Raw genomic sequence first — 13,863 nt, 5'->3', positions numbered from 1 at the left:
CAGTCCAGTCATGTTCCAGAGGCTGAAAGGCTCTGAGCTGCAGAGTCCCATACCTTCGGAAGGCTTTGTGTATGTGCCTTGGGCTCTGGCCTGGTACGATGACCCAATACTCCAAAACCCCTTACTGATTCAAGCTCAGCCCCCTCCTCTCTGAACGCTCACTTAACCATGTGACTACGTGAGGTAAGAAGAAACTTTCATTCCCTATGTTCAGAAACCAAAGCTAAAGAAACCAAGTAGATACTGAATGGTGGCTGCCTGGGCTGGTTGTGATTGGAATTTCCAAATTTTGTCTTTAAAATCACTTGTTAGTGTTTCCCTCCTCCCCCAGTGAAAAACCGTATTACTGAGGACCCTGGAACTTCTTTTCAGCTTTAATTTCAAGATAGAATTTTATAGCATAGTCCCTCCCACCTCCAAGCCCGCCCCTTTCTTTTTCTTCTCATAGGAAATTTAAAGCTATGGACAATTTTTTTCTGGTGGTACACAGCAGTTCAGAGGACTTCCGAAGCACAGACATTATGCTGTAGATGACTAATTGTTGTTCTTTTATCCATTAAGAGCCATAAGATAAATAGGAAAGAAAATAAGGAATAAATGGGCCCCTTTCCTATTCTCTTTCCATCCTTTATCTTTAAAGTAGGAAGTTTACTGAACCACAGCCAACAATTCACTCAGCCTAATGAAGTGTATAAGTAATGGGATTAAATAATCTTAAACCATTATTGCAGTGGCCTGATGCTGACATTCATCCAAACTCTGCCAAACACTGGGTGGTGAGTTCATGCTTCATTTAAAAGTAAACAAAGTGGGGCAGCAGGAAGATTCCAGCATAAGGTTTCAGAGGCACTGAACCTGGAAATACGAGACCCTTCATTCTGGTCAGAGCTAAAGCAAACACTGTCCTGGATCACTGTGCTACCTAAATCGGCCAAGCCCTGCTTTTCCCAGGGATCTCTCCGCACCCACAGTCACTCACATTCAGTTCTTTCAAGTCTCTCCCAGAGAGAAAAGTTCTCTGAAGGGACCACCATGGCTCGTGGCTTCTATTCTTGCTTCCGCCATCAACAAACCCTGTAAACTCAGGCCAATCAGCGAACTTTCTCTAGCTTTTAGCTTTTTCCGCCATTAAAGAACATTACCGAATTAAGGTTCCTTCCGGCCCTTAAACATTCTGATTCCATGACAACAGAAGTTAGATGTGTCGGGATAGGAGTTGGCAGGAATATGCAATATTCAACTAGGACTTCCTGCTGCTCTGGGCCATCAACTAAGAGGTCTGTACCTCAGCTTCCTTGACTAAAGTAGAGTGCTGCCTCAGAGGCTGTGGGGATGTGTGAATGTGAGCAGGAACCAAGATTCTCTGGGGGACAGAACTATATGTCACGAGCAAAGGACAGTGTCACAGCCACAGAGTGGGCACGCTGCCACTGGTTAAGAATAGGGGTGGATACAAATGACAGGTGTGCTCCAAAGCACCTTCAATTCCTTCCCACAGATTTATAGCATTCCTCCCTTACATAATTTCCCATGTTCTCTAGGTGCTCAGCTTTCCTTACGGCTTCTGTATAAGGGTTATTTCTCACGTGGAATTCTTCATGTCTAGCCTTGAAACTTATCTGTCAGCTTTCTAAGCTTTACTCTACTACTTTAGATGGAATCATGTTTTATAGGCTAACATTGTAACTATTTGAAATTATGAAACACAGCATGTAAACAACACTATACATTGTTAGAGATGTGTATTAGAAACCCATGGAGATAATTAAAGGAAGTTTAAAACAGCAGCTACTTTTATAAGGTAGTTTGGGGAATGTGATCAGAAGGAAGAATCCAATGCATTTCAAATATTTTTATTTCTTCAATTTGGTAACAGGTATGTGGACCTTTATATTATTCATTATATATGTGTCAGAAATACTATATATAATACTATATAATAGCTAAATATATATGCATGCAAGTATGCATTTAGCTTTTTCTTTGTTTTCTAATTGCCACTTCACAAGTTGGCATGTTAAAAACGATGTGAAGATAAGGGATGATCCTGCGCATTCCTAGATCCAGGGGCAGGAAGGCTGGCCATGGTAAGCCTTATCAACTACCAAATTTCCTCAGTCTACCTAGAGCTTGCTTTGTGTTGGGGTGGTTGCTTTTGTTTGGAAAAAAAAAAAAGTGTGACAGGCTGGAGAGATGGCCCAAATGTTAAGAGTGTTTGCTGTTCTTGCATAGGACGTGGGTTTGATCCCCAGCATCTACAACCACGTATAAGTCCAATTCCAGGGCATCTGATGCCTTCTTTTAGAATCTACGAGCACTGTACACCCATGGTATACACACATACACACACACACACACACACACACACACACACACACACACACACACACAAATAAGTAAATCTTAAACAAAAAGAACTTGTAACAAATTTTATGAAGTATCATTTCAGTAAAAAGTATCTCTTGATATAACTACAGTCATATTCCCTTTCTACCCAATTTGCTATATGAGTTGAGAAAGTATTTTAAAGGTCCCTAATATTGTCCAAACATTGCACTCATCAAATAAATTGGAACATTTTATTATGTGGCATTCAATTTACTATTCCAGTGATGTAGTATTTAGCTGCAAACGTCTAGGATTTCCATACATGGGCAGTTAGATTGGCATGGTGCTAATCCTTGGGGCAGCTAAGTTAGCTTCTGCCATCAGCGCCAGGCTGGTCTTATGCGACTTCATAAAGGGATTTGAGAAGTTCTTTTCTTGGAAGGCTGTAAGGGTGGAAACACTGCAGGCATTATTTGTTCTTTGAAGATAGGGAAAATCCTGTTAGTGACATTTCCTTGCTTTTTTCTCAGGTAGCAGCTCTGACTTTCATCACATTGGTGGGGTTATTTGAGTTTCTTCTTGCATATTTTAGATTTTCAGAGAAGGGATATCTTCCATGAAAATTATAATTTCTTGAGGGACAGGGTCTGCTGCATCCTAGGCTGGCCTTGAACTCCTGATCCCATCTTCACCTTACAGGTGTGTGTTAGCACACCTGGTTTATATGATACTGGTATTGAACCCAGAGTTTTGTGCATGTTAGGCAAGGTCTTTACCAACAGAGACAGACCTCCAGCCAAAGGTCCTGGGTTCAAGGGAGAGAGAGGAAGGCTATGTCTATACTTAGATCGACAGTTTCTTTTTCGTCACCACATTTTGTAGCTTTTGTGTTTTTTTCCCTCTGTCTTGATTTATGTCTATTACACTCATTAATTCTGCTCCCCACCCCATCCTTCCTCTCTCTTAGACAAGGTCTCTTCTAGCCTGGGCGGGCCTTGAAATCACTGTTAGAGAGTATGCTTAAAGCTACCATACCTGACCCAATTTTTTACCCTTTCCAAAAGCAATCCACTAAAATTCTAAAAATCCTAGTATTTTTTTCAATTACCAACAACTGTTTGTGAATGCTGAATGCCCTTCTTTAGACAGCTTCTCCTATCAACATCAGGTTCTTGTTCTGTACTCTGTGCTTACAGCTGATCATGTTGTGACGTAGCCTTCAATCCATGTCCCTCTGCCCCTGACATGCATCATCACCTTCCTGACATACTCTGAGGAGTCTGCCCCACAAAGATGCCATCAGTGCAGAGGACCTGGTGCAGACCCATGAAGGCCTTGTAGATGGTGCTTCGGTCTCTGTGAGTTCACAGGAGCTTTTGGGCCTCAGTTTCTTGCTACTAGAAATGATAATAAAAGGAACTGGAGCTAGCTCCAAGGCTCCCCTGAGGATAGGAGACAAAATAAAAATACTCAAAAGCAAATTAACCATTGGGCAGATGCTCTATGTCACCATGACTAAATTTAACTCTAGACATAAAATCATTTTTTATATTGAGATTCCAGGCATTATGAACAGAGCTTTGTCAAAGACTAGGCATCATAGCTTTTACCTGTGATCTGTACTTAATACTGGATAGTACAACTCAGGCCAGTGGTTATCTATGAAAACCTTGAGAACAGAAGGCATTCATGACTTTAAAGTGGGTAGCCAGTGTCTGGCAGTATTCTTGTGTTTTCAGGAAGGTGAATGTTAGCTTTCAGGGTGGTAGCATGGACCTTGCAAATAAAGACTAGGTCGGAAGACGCTTTCTGGTCTTCACTCTGTTCTTTACTTTGGTTCCTTCAAAGCCTCATTTGTCACAGGGTCTAACAATCTTCCCTTGCCTGTCACAGTTCCAATAAGCATGATATACCACAATAGAATGGGAGAGAGAACACCTAGGCTGTGTGTGGTCCTATGAGAGTGTTTTTAAACCATTTCTCGTTCTTGAACCATTCTTCTTATTATTGGGAGAGTGCTAGCGGGGTGACAGGAAGACACCAGGGAAGAATGTGTTTAAGTGTGTAGGTGGTTTGTGCAGTCAGAGATGAAGGGAGGCAGAAGGAGATGCTTCATGGTGAGGATAGCAGAGGTGGGCGATTAGGGAAGAGGGATGTTCGGGTGGATTTTTCAGATTCCGTCCTAACTCTTCGGTTGCTTTTCCAACGCCCACAGAAGGCCCTGGTTCTAACTGCATTTAAAACATTCCATTAGGAGGAACTTGAGTACATAAAAGGACAGCTTTCCTGCAGAGGTACAAAAACTACCTCTTAATGGAGTTGAAAATTTACACGGCTTTAACTTAGCCCACTTAGTGGTAAAGGAGAGCAAAAGGCTGCTAATGTGTAGGTCATTAATGGGCCAGGTTCTGGTCCCTTCAAGTTAGTCTCCCAGGAGATTGGCTTGCGAACTCCAGAGGTCTTGCTAGCCACTAGGATTTCAACTCTAATAAAAAACACCTATCTTACCTTTCCAGACACTCGGCCCCAAAGCCCTGACCCAGTGGAGAATCCTGGATTACCATTTCACAAACAGACTTGGGCTGAGAATTTCTAGTGTGTATATATCCCTAGGCACAGCCTCCTTTGCAATACGAAGAAGAAAGCAACTGTTCCTTTGTTAGATTTATGTTCAGGAGTAAGCGTGTCTCAGTAAGAGCAGAAGGTCAAACAAGCAGGAGGCCTTGTTGATGCCCTTCATACGTAAAGACACAAATGGCTGTAAGCAAAGCACCGATCTCCTCATGTGCCCTTATGTTCCTCTTAGGAAGCCAATTACTTTCAACATTTCTATAGCAACAGCAGCTAAGACGTGCCCCATTGTGTGCTACAGCTTCTCTCTCACAGCAGAACGCTATGGTCACTCCTCAGCTCTATCCCGTATACATCCAACAGTTCCATGACACAAAAAAGTAACACACCTGCTCATTCCTTATCTATGACATTAAGGAATTAATATCTAACTTTATAAAAGAGAGCACTATGGTACTTCGAAGGCAAATGATGTACCCAATGCTATAATCCGAGAGCTCAGACCAAGATAGATAGATTCTATTTAAATCGTTTTTTACTTCCCAGTAAAGTTTTAGTGCTCTGAATTTTAAACTGTTTATTTATTCAAAACTACAAGAATAACCAAAACTAATCATTTACAAGATCTATTGACTTTACTATCAACAATACAAGCATCAATTAAAATAACTAGGACATGGTGTACTTATCACATTGACTCTAACGAATAAATCTATCTAACAGGAAATAGCACATAGTTTAATATATGAACTCATTGTTTGTAATGGTCTTGTCAACCAGAAACAGTTTTCTAAAGAAACACTTCGAGGTGCTAGGGGTGGTGGCATATCCCAGCACCTACAAAGCTGAGGCAGTACAGCTCTGTGTCCTAAGTTCTGGGTCAAAACCCAGAACTCAAGGAAGGCAAAGCCAATGCCTTCAGTACTACATCACATTTGAGTTGATCATCTAAATTAAAAACATATGCTAATTAATTTGAATGATATAAATATTACACTCAATGTTCTCTAAGCATATTGCAATGACAAAAGACTGGGAAATGTATTTTACATGAAAATATAATTCATAAACATAATGTAAACCTAAACAGGTTAGATGCTAAAAGTGAAGATTACCACCAAGGCTCATTGTACACATATTCATACTGGGTTAATACATAGAAAACAAGTGAAATACATGTGAAGAGTGCTACAATACCACACCGAATCAAATCCGTCCAGCCACAGATGCTGGTGCACAGAGTTAAGAATCCAAGAGACCTTAGGAGTCTACTAATGTAATAAACCAAGTCTGAAGATACTACTGGGCATTTAATGTCAAGAGTATACAAATATTAAATTTAAATGTGATTATAGGCTTATCAATAACCGATTAGGAAGAAAAATTTAATTTTTGTTTTACAGGCCTCATTCCTGGATCCAGAGTCAGACATGAGTGACTAGTCCTTACATAGAAATAATTAACTAAGCCCCTGCCTTCGATGTTCCTAGTCCATCAATTAAGTAAAACACTAACAACAAACAAAACAAAAAGGAAAGAAAGTCCCACTAACTGGTACCCAGGGGACTTAATTTTCTTGGTTTTGTTCACGATTTCATTGGAACACCTGTGCCCAGCAAGTGTGACAAGAGGCTCTTTGGCTGGATCACGTGGACAGTATCTCTGATTCTAGAACTTTAGCTCCTGGAGAGAGAGGCACAGCCCCTATGCTGTCCGTTTTACTAAGTCTACCTTCAATGTAAGCGTGTTCTAACTAACGCTTCCTCTTTCTCTATTTGCTCTGTATGCTCAGAATGCAGCTTATCAGAACCATGAAAGTTTAGTAGAAGTGGAAGTGCTAATATTTTCGAGGGCACAAGGCCTGTGTTGAACTCTGGAATCAATTCCGGACAGGAGGTCTTTGAGTAAAGTGGAACTGAATTCTGATAAGACTTCAATTATCTTACCGAGTAGCTATGGAAAGACATCATTAAAGGACCCCGATTACAGGTTCTTATGATGGGGAGAAATCACGGAAGAGATAATAAGGTTCTTCATTATCTGCATTCACACAGCTCCTCCAAGTGTATGATTAAATATCTTCCAGATAGTCCTCCTTGCTGTGAGAGCAGTGCACGATATGCAACCAGAGCAGAGAGTTCCAGCATCCTAAATAATCTCAGATATCTTATCCTTGCAACAGAGTCTGCATTCTGAGCCCTTGCACTATAGAAAATGATTAAAAATACGAAATTGGAGTCTTGTTACTCACCCAGGAAAGCAAACATTAATAGAAAAAAAAAAAAAGAAGAAGATGGACATATCCAAGAAGCAAAATGGCTTCCTAGAGCAAAGTGAGTCTGAATCTGACTGCGCACATCAGCAATGGTAAATAGGTCCCCGAATCTAATTATAATTAAGCTCAAATGTTTTTCAATAAATTAAGTTCAATAACTTTTCCTGAGTAGACCAAGGGTGCTTACAAAGATTGCTTCATCACATCTTCAGGAGTCTTATGGAAAGGTAGTGCCATCATTTCCATTATATAGATGAGAAAAACCGAGGCTCAGAAGGATCAAGTAACTTGCCCAAGACGGAAAGCTTTGACCGAACCCATTTCATGTTCTCTGCATACTGTTACACAGTTTCTCAGTATTGTAAGACTTTGGCTGACAAAGCATGAAAATAAACAGCTGGAGAAGGCTTCCACAAAAGTATTGTTAGAATAGCAACAGTCAGAGTCACAGTTAAAAAGGATCAAACAGGACTATAAAAAAGTAACTGCTCCGTGTATGAAGACGGCTACGACTCTACAGGGTTTGCTGATGTTGCTGCTAAAACTTGCAGCAATAAAAATGATTTCACAATGGTGGCCTGAGTCATTAGAAAGTGCAGCCCACTTAAAAGAGGTCAGACTTATAAGAGGCCTTTCTCTTTTCAACCAAGATTTCCAAGGGTGGTCCTTGAACTGAATGAACTAAGAGGTGAGATTTTTGCAGAGTGGACTTTATCTTATGTGGACGGTGCTGCTTCCAGAACAACAGGGAATTTACAGTCTGAATAACTAAATACAATCAGTATTCCCCAAATCACAGGACCAGGAGGACATGTGACTCATGGCTCTGTGTCCAGTGCTAAGAAGGAAGCTACCTTTCTCCTCTATCTCTGCTCTCACTTCCAAAGTCAGCAGCTAGGCAAGTAACCTTAAAATGGTTTCTTTTCTTTTTTTCTCCCAGGTCTATTAGCTGATGACATTACAATGATATTACATGTGTTTAAGTTGCTCCTGGAGAGAAAACAAAATAAAATCGAACCTAAAAGATGCAATACAACATTATATGATTATATAAAGTTTCAGTCGTGGAAAACTGAGCTCTGGGCTACACACCCCTGTGTTTCAATAAGCTAAATTTTTCAGAATATTGTTACCAACTGTGCTGGCTAGTTTTATGTCAACTTGATACAAGCTCAAGTGACTGAAGAGGAGGGGACCTCAATTAAGGAACTGCCTCCATAAGACTGGGCTGTAGGCAAGCCTGTGGGGCATTTTCTTACTTAGTGATTGATAGGGGAGGGCCTAGCCCATTGTGGGTGGGGCCATCCTGAGCTGGTGATCCTGGGGTTCCATAAGAAAGCAGGCTGAGTGAGCCTTGGGGAGCAAGCCAGTAGCAGCATGGCCTTTGCATGGGCTCCTCCTGCTTCCATGTTCCTGCCCTGACTTCCTTCAGTGTTGGAAATAAAAGCTGAAATAAACCCTTTTCTCCCCAAGTTGCTTTTAGTCATGTTGTTTGTCATGGCAAGAGTAATCCTAATTAAGACACCAACTAAGGCAGAAATGACAATAACTTTGAACTCCAGGGAGAAGCAAATTTCTGAGTCCCAGTACCTTCTTCCTAAGGTTGGAATGCCTTGGCAGAGGGGCCAACCATGACTATTTCAAAGGTTTGCAAAAGGTACTGCTTTTTCCATGAATATGTTCTGCAGATAGATCAAAACCAGAAAGAGATAGAAAAAAATTACTTTGGACAGGAAATAGGTTTCTTATTCATCAAACTATAGTATCAGAAGGTAACTTAGTAGATTAAGGAACCATGTAAAATACTGATAAATGTGGCTTATTTTCTAAGCTATGCTACTCAAAAATAGCTTTGTTTTTTTAAAAACAGAAAACCATTTATACTTCAAGGTAATCGATAGCAAAGAGTTTCTCTACATCATAGACAACTGGGGGGTTGGGGAGGTAAAAATGACTCTGTAGAGATATTTAGTCCAGAAGTTTGGAAGACCACTGACAAATTCAGCCATCTGCTAAGTCTTCCCCAAAGTCCTTGGACTTCAAATGCAGAAGGAGACTGCAACAGGAGCTAGGACTTCGCATACACCACAGAGAATATATTGTTTCTACATACAAGCGTGAAAACCACAGGCCAGAAAACCTTTCTGGCAGACCTCAAATTGAAAGGCAGCATTCTCCCCACACAACTTTCTGACCTCATATGATGCTAACTATATAGGGAAAAAAGACACAGGATGACAATTTACGTATGTACACATCTTTTGAAGTTCAAAGAACTGATGGCGACATTTATATGGAGCGACTGGTATATGGTCAAAGATAGAGCAGATGAAGACCCAAGGTGAGGACTTACAATGTAGCAGGGCTCACAGTAGGCCTTCTTCTCCACGGCATAGAAAGGCTGTCCTCGGAGCTTGTTGTTACAGACGATGCAGGTGAAGCAGTCCACGTGGAAGACCTGATCCATGGCGGTGCATCCTGTCCCTTCTCCAACCACGTTCTCCCCACAGCGAGCACAGCGGCCTGGAAGAAAAAGGGTTGCTTGTTACAAAGGAACTCTGAGATCCTCCCATGGAAGCCAAGGTGAGAGAGACAGCAGGTTCAAACTGCAGCCGCTGGAGACACAGCACTATTGGCATCACTACACTAACTAGCAAGCTCACCATGGTCTCCACTGCCATCACTATACTAACTAGCAAGCTCACCATGGTCTCCACTGCCATCACTACACTAACTAGCAAGCTCACCATGGTCTCCTCTGGAATAGCAGGAGTCTACCTGAGTCAACTGGGCAGACAGCTAAGGCTCCTGAGAGAGTGATGGAGGAAAACACGTTTGATGCTGAGTCCAGGGCCCTGCCTCTAATCACATACATGTAAGCGCAGGATTCAGGATGTTGGGGCTGAAAGGGCAATCTACTGAACAGAACACGTCTGGCAAGCCTTTGTCCCTGGAGAGTCTGCACATCGGTCAGCGTGTGCGTGTCATTTCTTTTTCTAGTCCTGGTTGTCAATCCTCTGTAGTGGGCAGATCACGTGGTGGTAGGTACGCACCTCTATTTCGGGAGCACAGGGGCTGTTAGAAGGTTTTCTTCTGTGGAGTCACTAATGTAGCCCCGACTCTGACTGCTGCCCATGATCCTAGTTCTGATCTCAGGGGCTCAGGAAGCGAGGCTCATCTCATGCACGCGTGCACCATCTAAGATCCTGGAGTCCAGTCAGCACCATCTCTCAGTCTTAGCTTGAACATCATGTAATGGTTCCACTTAATATAGGGTTGGGAGTTTCTTAGGCCCTAGATCTCACTGTCTGCCCAGTGTTCTGTAAAGCTACAGCATTCTTAAACTGCTTGAGAAAGCTGACACACCTGTATGTCCATCAGGTTATATTTTAAAGAACATATTTGCATTTAAACAGTCATAGAATATAATCTAGGATAAAATTTTTAGGACTAGGTGTAGTTCAGTGATAGAGCATTTGCTTAGTATATACTAGGATCATGAATTCAAACTACAGGACCAGAAAGAAGAAAAATTAATAAAGAAGCGGGGTGGATGAGGTTAGCTTGAGTGAGAGGCTCTCTATCTCAATACCCTGGGATTGCGAGGGCCACAGCCACCTTGACCCCTTCATTCATGTCTACTAGGCAGAAACAAGACCCAACTAGGTAACCATAAGCAACTGGGAACATCAACAAGGCTTTTGTGTAGGTTTTTGCACAAAAATGTCATAGACCTAGCTTCGTGGATGGCTGACATTTTCTTGACGCTCTTCTATCAGCTCATTTCCTACTCATGACACTCTATGTGGACATATTACTATTATTCTTACTCTAAAGATGAGGAAAGTTAAGTCACAGAAAATATTTAAAAAGCTTCATGCCCAAGCAGCCTTGCTTGCATACTGTCTACTCCAATCCTGTGGCTTCATTGCCCGTTCTGAGCTCTGTATGAACATCAGTGTGGATCTGGCATCACGGAGCATTATGGAATGACTTCGCACTGGAGAAGGCTTTCAGCACCCCGTCACATTGGACTGACAAGCCACTTCACAACTCAGAACTGGGAGGGGTAAATGTTTCAGTAAGAAGAGGTAAATATATTTCTCTCTGGTTGCACTTGGTCCTGGAAATATTCCTTTGTATTCTGTTGCAGGATTGGAGCACATCTTTAAAAAATGAAACAAACAAACTTGAAGTATCATCAATCAAACATTGGGAAGAGTTCAAGTTTTAAAAAATGGACTGCCTCTGATACAGTTGTATTATTGTGAAATTTTAATATTGTGAAATTTTTGTTGTATTTTTTATATTTAATACAATTATGATATTTGTTATATGGTTTGTAGTTGTTTTTAAATAAACTCTTCCATCCAAGAGTTACCTTACACTTATTTTTTAGTATTAGATACAGAATTAGAAATGCTCTTTTAAATTCATGTACCTTTTCTGCTAATACTAAGAAAATTCATTTCTTTCATTTGGTACCATTTTTGTGATTATGCTGAAAACAATAATACCCCTTCTCCAAACCTTACTGGTTTACTATAAGGCTGAGTATGCTCTGTTTGAAAATTATTGATATACATCTGAGAATTTCTTGCTAACAAATGACAGTTGATTGTAGAAAACATATGGAGAGGTGGAGCAAAGAGATCAATCCATGTAAATATTATTACGAACCCACTGAATTCCCATGAGAAGTATAATTTTATAATATAAATTAAATATAAGTATAAATATAATATAAATAACACACTTATTTTTCTATAATAACTTTTCCTTTCTGTAAGTCAAAAGGATCACTTAATAGAATGCTGAGAAGCACATAGGATCTAAGAAGTATACTTTGCCAAAATAAGGATGGGATCATGTGATGGCCGTGGTGGCCGGCTCGGCAGCAGAAGTAGCTGATTGGGTTTTGACCATGAATGTTCAAAATGCAGTTTATGAAGTAAAGAGCCCGAGCTTATAAGGCATCGGCAGAGCTGGACATATCCTGGGTCTGGAACAACTTTAATCACTAGCTTACAGGAAAAGCCTGCTCTAGAAAGGAAAGTTTCAGTTTTGAATCTACTGAGCAGACCCTTCTGCTCTTTGTCCAGTACGACAGTCTGCTTTTGTGTGACATGAAGAAGTGGGCGAGTCACCATCCGTGCTTCTTCCAGTGACTATGAGACCTCATTATGTCCAAACAATCCATGACAACATGTGCGGCATGCTGTAGGAAAAAGTGCTATAGAGATATGCAAGGGAAATCACCTCCAAGATATTCTGTAAGAGGTTCCTGAGGAAATAGGCAATTGAATTTGACCTTAAAGAAGGGGATGTTGACAGGCAGAGGTGGAAGGCAGAAAAACACTGCAGCTTTTTCCGCAGAAAGGATGAATATCTGTGGCTTACTGGAGGCAAAACACTGTAGTGCTTCGTGATGGCACAAGGTTTTGTCTGCTCGCCACAAAGCAGATGGCCTGCATTCCCAGAAACAATTCCCTCTTTATGTCTGGGGAATATTCTTCCAGAGTAGGTCAGGCTAATGTACTGGACCCAGACATGACCAGTTCTGTTCCCCCCTGTATTTTTCCTGTTCTTGGGATAAATTAGGGACACCAGCCTCAAGGGCAGCCAGTCTGGCACCTTACGATTCACAGGCACAGTGAAAAAACAGCAAAGAACAAAAGTTAAAAATAGCTCTACAAACCAGCAACAGAGAAAAGGTGCCCAAATGTTCCCCCTTTACATTAACAAAAATGTACAAACTGTTCCTTGGAGAGGGTATTGAGAATGCAAGGCTAGCGACTCAAGCCGTGGGTATACTTGCTCCTCGTGGGACTTAGGCTATACCTTGTCATACAACCTTGACGCCCATCTTTTAGACAGAAGTCTCAGTGCTTGAAATAGGTAAGGCCAGAGGAATGTGGACAGGCTTCAGGGCATCAGGGCATGAAGGAAGCACACTTGACTAGGCAACCGGAAGCAGGGGCTGTGACCCCCGGCCAGCACACAGGGCTTCTAAGCAATGCTTAGCAAATCAAATGAACATGCCGAAAGTTTTTATATATTATTATTAATGCCTGTGGCCAGCTTCGGGTCCTGTGCACCCTTCTCCTCTTTCCCATGTGCAGCGACTTCCTTAATGTTGATGAAACCAACTATGTAAATCAGGTTTCCTTATCCTGGGACACTACAAGGGCTTCCTCATTGTTCTGAAACCCGTGGTTGTCTTACTACTACAAACAGAAAGGCCTTATGGGAGTCTTAATAATTGGGCTAAACTTGAATGGCCAGACTGGATTTCAAATGGATAACAGACAAGATGTCAGTAGAGAGTGGAAGTCTAGGAAAACCAGCAGGCTGAGCAAGTGCAGGTTATGAGTATTCAGAAGTACTTTCATGCTTGGAGTTTGTGTTTACTTTATAACTTGCAAACAGAATTTTACGTAAAAACACTTTCTTAATAATTACTGCATGCAAAGGACATTTTCCAGTGTGTAAGGACTTTGTGTAAGTTCCTCACACTCTGCCACCCTCCCCTTTCCAGCCCTTATCCCTTCTTGTTAGTCCCTTTGTTATTGGGCTGGCTAGTTTTACGTCAGCTTGACATGGGGCATGGTCTGAGCGGAAGGAACCTTGATTGAGAAAATTCCTTCACTGGATTGTGCTGTGGTGGAGCATTTTCTTAATGAGTGACT

General features: G+C 41.4%; 1 protein-coding gene and 1 long non-coding RNA gene across 25 annotated transcripts in view; one reads left to right on the top strand and one right to left on the bottom strand.

Moving 5' to 3' along the window:
- Lpp (LIM domain containing preferred translocation partner in lipoma) overlaps positions 1-13,863 on the bottom strand; it is a 602,788-nt gene that overhangs the window by 85,617 nt on the left and 503,308 nt on the right. For all 24 annotated transcript variants that reach the window (XM_042259107.2, XM_076548645.1, XM_076548644.1 and 21 more), the window contains one exon: positions 9,528-9,697. In XM_042259107.2, coding sequence (XP_042115041.1) covers positions 9,528-9,697 — 170 coding nt within the window. The remainder of the gene's footprint in view (positions 1-9,527; positions 9,698-13,863) is intronic.
- Positions 1,190-11,550, top strand: LOC143268101 (uncharacterized). The gene is made up of 2 exons (XR_013043698.1): positions 1,190-1,277; positions 6,303-11,550. It is a non-coding gene; the product is annotated as an uncharacterized LOC143268101 (long non-coding RNA).

This window comes from Peromyscus maniculatus, chromosome 12, assembly GCF_049852395.1.
Source record: "Peromyscus maniculatus bairdii isolate BWxNUB_F1_BW_parent chromosome 12, HU_Pman_BW_mat_3.1, whole genome shotgun sequence".
In the NCBI taxonomy this organism is placed as follows: Eukaryota; Metazoa; Chordata; class Mammalia; order Rodentia; family Cricetidae; genus Peromyscus; species Peromyscus maniculatus.
This window is presented reverse-complemented; position numbering and strand designations above follow the sequence as displayed.